The sequence below is a fragment of the Ochlerotatus camptorhynchus genome, unplaced genomic scaffold (assembly GCF_037179485.1).
Source record: "Ochlerotatus camptorhynchus isolate MF236.1 unplaced genomic scaffold, CSIRO-AGI_Acam_v1.1 ptg000025l, whole genome shotgun sequence".
NCBI lineage: Eukaryota > Metazoa > Arthropoda > Insecta > Diptera > Culicidae > Ochlerotatus > Ochlerotatus camptorhynchus.
Window position 1 is genome coordinate 1350140 of NW_027040517.1, and position 6522 is coordinate 1356661.

At 38.2% G+C, this 6522-nt stretch overlaps 2 protein-coding genes across 2 annotated transcripts; one reads left to right on the forward strand and one right to left on the reverse strand.

The window, feature by feature from the left end:
* The first annotated feature begins 4066 nt into the window (after positions 1-4066).
* Tsen34 (tRNA splicing endonuclease subunit 34) lies at positions 4067-5266 on the forward strand. Its single transcript, XM_065229525.1, has 4 exons — positions 4067-4227; positions 4291-4638; positions 4716-4823; positions 4883-5266. Exons 1-4 carry the CDS (start codon positions 4167-4169, stop codon positions 5254-5256), a joined length of 891 nt encoding a protein of 296 aa, XP_065085597.1. The 5' UTR covers positions 4067-4166; the 3' UTR covers positions 5257-5266.
* Positions 5267-5288: 22 nt separating this feature from the next.
* mRpS2 (mitochondrial ribosomal protein S2) lies at positions 5289-6318 on the reverse strand. Its single transcript, XM_065229535.1, has 3 exons — positions 6157-6318; positions 6023-6085; positions 5289-5965 (listed from the first exon to the last, which is right to left on the reverse strand). Exons 1-3 carry the CDS (start codon positions 6182-6184, stop codon positions 5337-5339), a joined length of 720 nt encoding a protein of 239 aa, XP_065085607.1. The 5' UTR covers positions 6185-6318; the 3' UTR covers positions 5289-5336.
* Positions 6319-6522: the final 204 nt, after the last annotated feature.

The window sequence follows — 6522 nt, forward strand, 5'->3', positions numbered from 1 at the left end:
CGTATGTTTTGATTTTACGAAGAGCAACACGAGAGCGCACTGTTAAATGTCATAGCTGCACTGTAAAATATCGGCTTTTTCATTTTGTTGCTGTTGATTTTTCAGCAACATCTGCCCAAGGTATGTTGAAGAACAGGTATATTTTCACTGCAATCCCTCACGGCGAATGAGAACGACCCAAAATTGAGTTTAGTTCACTCATAATCGCCAAAAGTGCAGAAACTCAGCGATGAGTAAATTTGCCTCATGTTTTCCCAGGATTTTCCAGGGAAAAATTCCCGAATTTGAGAAAAGTAAAGAATGGATTCGCTCAGTCTATTGGTACTACTCTGAGACTGAATAAAATTTTCGTCAATTTCCTCATTTTCCGGCAGATTTTTTAGGTTTTCCACAGGAAACCATGGAACAAATTTTACTCATCGCTGAGTTCCTGCACTTTTGGCGATTATGAGTGAACTAAACTCAAATTTGGGTCGTTCTCATTCGCAGTGCTTATAAACAAATAAATACCAAATGAACGATAACGCAAAAGGTAGAAATATTCCATAAATGGTTTGGATGATACCCTGAACACGTCGTTAAGCAAAATAATTATAACATTTTTATTAGGGATAGCATTTCAACACAGAAGGGGAACTTCGGATCAGAAAGTGGCTCCATTTTTCATTGGTTTTTGCAATGTGATCTACAAATCAGGGGAAACATGTCAGAAGGGTCTAACACGAAACGTAAACAATGACTTGGATCGTCGGTTTCACGAATGACTACATACCCACTCAAACTAACTAAATCATCTGGCAGAGAAATGTTTGTTCTATGAGCTAGTGTAATCAGATTCCGTCGGTGTGTGGTCATTCAAGAGAAATCGACGTTCAAAGACATTGTTTACGTTTCGAGTTATACCTTTCTGACATGTTTCCCCTGAAATAATATCTATGTGTCGGACACATACTAAATATGTGTACACATTAAAGCCATGTGTAACCACACATACTATTCATTTGACTCATAAATTTCATGTGTGCTTCTGGGTGGATTATGTTTATGTGTGATCACATGAAAATCATATACAATTTCACATGGAAATTCTTCAATAAAAATGTGTGGAATATTATTAGTGTAGCGCACCTAGCGGTGGAAGCAAGGGGGCGACACATCTAAATCTCAAGTCTAGATGCTCAACAAATCTCACATTAGCGAATCAATCTTCGAAAAATCTTCTTTCATTTTTCGCATCTACTTGCATCGCGCATCATCTTTTTGCAGGAAATCTTCAGAATCGTCGTCAATCTTCTTTCTATCTACTCAGTGTGCGCGCAGCTAACCACAGCAAAACACAATCTTTCCTGCAGTCATCCTCTTCGGGTGGAAGGCACACAGCAAAAAAAATGTAATATCGATCAACGTAATTCAAGCTGATGCATGAAATAATGATGTAATAGCAAAAAGCACATACAATATTACATCAATGGATGTAATTTTGTTCGCAAAATCGATGTACATCGTACAATGTGATATTACACAACCGATTGATTGACTTGGTTGCAGCAGTTTCGATGTAATATTCAACAACTTTTTTTGCTGTGCATCTTCTGCCCTCGCTTCTGCCTGCAGTAAAAATTGGCAGCATGCTATGATAGTGTGAGTGCGCAGAGAAAGCCCGTGTGGAACGCTTCCACCACGCATTGCTGATTGAGCAGAAAAACGTACCACTTTTTGATTCACACTAATTTTCATGGTTTGAGCATTGTATCGTTAGAAATAGAAAGTAACTTTTCTCCTGTACAACAACTCGACAACTTAACAATAAATTTTAATGTACTCGAAATATAACAGCAAAAATCCAGGGGCCTGGCTGGCGGTCATGTTTTTGATAGTATCATCAGCCCTTGTCTTTCTGCTTATAACACGATTTTCCGTCCCTTTCCACCATGTATACGTCAGGCGGGCCGTATTTAAGGTTCAATTTACTTTGATGCTTTTTGGAAAATTTCAAAAGCAGTTTTTTCCGACGCATTATTTCAGATTGCAAAAAGCTCGCACTATTCGATTCCTTTTGATATTTTACACAAAATGACGCGAGCTTTTTGCAATCTAAAATAATGCGTCGAAAAAAACTGCTTTTTATTTAAAAAAAAAATGCATCAAAGTAAATAGAACCTTAAATAGGGCCCGTGATGTTGCCTACTGTCAAACGTATAGGATTGATATAGGGTTGCCAGCCCCCTGCAAAAATCATTGTCATTTTTATTTTCCTCTGGCTAACCTACACGGCGAATGAGATTGACCCAAATTTGAGTTTAGTTCACTCATAATCGCCAAAAGTACAGCAACTCAGCGATGAGTAAAATTTGTCTCATGGTTTCCTGTGGAAAACCTAAAAAATCTGCCGGAAAATGAGGAAATTGACGAAAATTTTATTCAGTCTCGGTAGTACCATAGAGGTAACTCTAAGACCACTGGGTCCCGAAGAAAATCATTATTATTTTTGGCTCACTCAGTACCAGAACAACGGTTCCAAGCAGTCCCAAGCTATTTCACTCACCCCTGCATGTTCTGCATGAATCCACACACCCCTGATGTAATCTGTCAAACTTTCATAGCGAATCAAAACAAACATAGTGTAGTAATAGAATTTCAACTAGAATAGGGTACGTTAATCGTTTGCTTGGGACCAATAGGCTACTAAAGTGGTGAGCCAATTTAAAATCGTTAGTTTCGTATTGATTGTTGGTAGTACCAATAGACTGAGCGAATCCAATCTTTACTTTTCTCAAATTCGGAATTTTTTCCCTGAAAAATCCTGGAAAAACCTGGGAAAACATGAGGCAAATTTACTCATCGCTGAGTTCCTGTACTTTTGGCGATTATGAGTGAACTAAACTCAAATTTGGGTCGTTCTCATTCGCCGTGTAAGCAACAAACTTTACACGGCGTTGCTTCTAAAGCCCTACAGTAAAAGTATGGACGACTGTCACCACAAAACTGAAAAAAGCTGTTCCAATCGAGCAAAGCGGTGCATTTTGACGGTTCGATTGGAACAACTTTTGACAGACGTCCATACTTTTACTGTAGGGCTTTAGTTGCTTCCACTAGTGTGCGTGCGTTAAACGTCACTAATCTCTAGTGTGCGCCGATTAAAGTCAAAAAGTTTTGTGGAAAGAGGTGGAAAATCGTGTTTTATGCAGAAGGACAAGAACAGATCAAAAACATTGACTGTGATTCGTGTTGAAGACATTGGTTCTTTACATATAAAGTGACAGTTCCTTATACGATTTTTCAGTGGAGCGAAAGCATAAGAAATAGTCCGCCATGTTTCATGCACATAATGACAGTTGTTAATAGGATTTGCTCATAGGAGTAAAGCGCTACACGGAGATGAAAAACTACCCAAAATTAAGTACTTTTGCCTCAATTCCGGGGTTCAGCCCAATAACCCAAATTTGAGTAAATCGCATTTTCCATTTAACACCAGCAAAAAAAAAATACCTAGTCTTAAGTATATTCTACCCAAAATTAAGATTAATTCACGTAAATTTGAGAATATGCAATTTACTCAAAAGTAACTTATTGGGCTGAACTATACGTTGGGTCGAATACCTCGTTCCTTTTTTGACAACAATAACGAGTGCAAGTGAGAGGCTGAAGTCAATATTAAGTAAAAAGAACTCAAATTTTGGGTAGTATTTTTTCTCCGTGTATACAGTAAGTCCGTCAATCCCAACTGAAGGAGAGAAGATTTTTGTGGATCTGACGCACTGACGTTTATATAAGGTCTGGGCCAAAGGGCTTATTGGTGTTAGTGAAATGTGCAAATGGTTAGTGGTGTTCGTATTATATTGCAATGTTTATCTTTTTACACGAAACAGCTGTTGGCAGTGACGTATCTGTTCTCAGTATGTTGGCAGTGACGTATATCTGTCTGTTCGCAGATGTTCAGCAATGTTTACAACATTTTTGCTTCTAACACCAGCAAGCTGCCTGTTGGCCCAGACCTTATAATATATTATAAATTTCATTGGGTCTGACGGACGGTGCCGATGGATACGGATTGTACCCGAGCACTCACTCGCTGAAACGTGGGCTAGGTCTATCCCTATCCATTTAAAAACTCCGCGCACTGATCTACAGTTACCACTTACGTGTAAATCTACTACTGGGCTAAAATGTACAGTAAAATACTTGTAACTTTACAGCACAATCGGGGGTTTATCTACAATGTCGAAGGTGATGCAGTAGCAGCGGTATTTACATGAAATTAGACGACAATAACAATTTAACTATTCACAGATTATTTGAAATTACGGTTTAAACACCGAATCATTGGAAATCTTATTGGGACACCTGTATCCAAGCCACGCAATGCCAGTAGTTTTGGTTTACCCGCCGTATTAACATCTTTTGAGATAAAACTTGGAATCGACGAAGGAATTATTGAGCTAAAAGACAATGGTGCCTCACTGTCTCGGTGCCCGAGTGAGATGGAGAAGCGCGAATTCAAACTGTTATGCTGGAGACAAGTCCACGAGCAGAAGGAACCTATTATTGAAAAAAGGATGAACGAATTCAAGAGATGTTTACCAAAAATCGTTGCAGGTAAACGTAAAAAGTTCCTCGAAAGCGGCATTAAGGAAGAAGGTTCGTTTCGCGGTCACTGGTTTTTTTTTATTATTAACATGTCCTGGGCCAGTTTAAAACACATTTTCATTATACAGATATCTCTATCGATCATACTCAGCTCATTGATGAAGAAATTAAGAAACTTGAAGCTATGGATATCGTCAAACTAGTTCAAATCCCTCAGGAACACCCACTTGTAACTGGTAATCAGTTTAAATTTATTTCAAGGTTGCTTTCTAACTCTAACATTTAACCTTTTCAGATCATAGTTGCGTCGAGCATAATCTCAGCCAGAGTGAACTTTTGAAATACAAAGTTTTTAAAGATGTTTGGAAAAACCGCTTGGTTTGCATAACTGGAGGAGACTCTTTTGGATGCGATTTTCTTTTGTATCCTGGGGACCCTCTTTATTATCATGCTTCCCACGTGGTTCATGTGTTAAGAGACCCAACACTACGGTTAGATGTAAAATACCTCATCCGCTGCTGTCGATTATCGGTGGTAGTCAATAAAGTTTGTATTTTTGCATACGAAAATCATAGTGGAGAAATAAGTTATCAAACGATGGAATGGGAGGGAAACGAAAAAACTAATGACGATAAATACAGTTTACATGAAGCAAGTATTTCTTTTTAAAATTACTATATAATAAATTACTTAACTACTAGAACAGACGCTAAAAACGTGATCTATTCAGTAGAAATTTATTTAAGCTATTAATTGTTCACAGCGTCTTCTTTCATTTTGGCCTTTCCCAATAAAATTGCGCTTTTGAATAGTTTACAGTACAGCTCAATTGCCGATGGGGTGTCGTCATTTCCTGGTACCGGATACGTGATAAGATTAGGATTGCAATTTGTATCTACGATTCCAATTGTTGGTATTGACATCTTGGCGGAATCCTTGACTGCCGTGTGCATCTCTAGGATATTAGTCTGGGTGTTGAGGAAAATGCACAAATCCGGAAGTCTAGTTACAGCTCCAAACTGAACGTTTGCATTGGTAAACACACCACCACGCCAGAACCGTGTATGTGAATACTCTCCACATTCCATGGCAGTTTTTTCAACGATGTGCCCATTTTGGGCACTCCGATTGAAGAACAGAATGATACCGCCTCTGTATGCAGCATGTGCAGTAACATTCAAGGCCAGCCGCAAATATTCGGCCGTTTTGTCCAAATCAATGATACAATGACCCAATCGACTACCGAACAGATATCCTTTCATATTACTATGCAAAGTACCTTCTTTGTGACCCAGATGAACCTTAGCTCTGAATAGATCTTCTACTGTAAACAGACGATGTACCCCAAAATAATCTGGGTGCTGGAGTATTTGGTTGGCTGAAAAAAAGATACATGATTTGAGTTCATTTAATTAAATAAAATTAAAAAAATTACCTTTATCAACTACAGCTCCAGTCGATTCCGGTACGGCCAATGTTGACAGAGATCGATAGCAGGCTAGAAAGAGTAACATTTAAAGGTAAGTGATGTAATGCAATTTTATATTCGTTTCATTTGACATGAAATACCTCGGATAACGAAATTTCTCGGCAACATTTTGAATTCGGTTGTACTAACATAAACTCGAGTTGAAAAATAATTCTGCCTGCAAGGATAACAGCGACTCAAAACTTAAAATTACAAAAAAATACCTAATTGCGGCGTGAGCGCTGAGTGCTACGAAGAAGACGACGGGCAAATTTCATTCTCATGCTTTTGTTTGGATTTCATTTTGACACATCGCTTCGAAAGCTTTTTATAGCATATTTTAACACTGAACGAAATTTGGCGTTACATAACAAACACGGAGAACGTGCCGTTCAAATATTACGTAACATCAATAATTCTTTCTTAATTTAAATCTTTATAGAATTATTCGACAGCGTGCGTTCATG

Excerpts from the sequence above, each read along its gene's own strand:
- Tsen34 (XM_065229525.1), top strand. The coding sequence starts at position 4,167 with ATGTACAGTAAAATACTTGTAACTTTACAGCACAATCGGGGGTTTATC. Across the intron at positions 4,228-4,290 it reads GTTTATCTACAATGTCGAAG|ATTATTTGAAATTACGGTTT; the intron begins GTGATGCAGTAG and ends AACTATTCACAG. Across the intron at positions 4,824-4,882 it reads GGAACACCCACTTGTAACTG|ATCATAGTTGCGTCGAGCAT; the intron begins GTAATCAGTTTA and ends TAACCTTTTCAG.
- mRpS2 (XM_065229535.1), bottom strand. The coding sequence starts at position 6,184 with ATGTTGCCGAGAAATTTCGTTATCCGAG. Across the intron at positions 6,086-6,156 it reads GAGAAATTTCGTTATCCGAG|CCTGCTATCGATCTCTGTCA; the intron begins GTATTTCATGTC and ends TACTCTTTCTAG. Across the intron at positions 5,966-6,022 it reads TGGAGCTGTAGTTGATAAAG|CCAACCAAATACTCCAGCAC; the intron begins GTAATTTTTTTA and ends TCTTTTTTTCAG.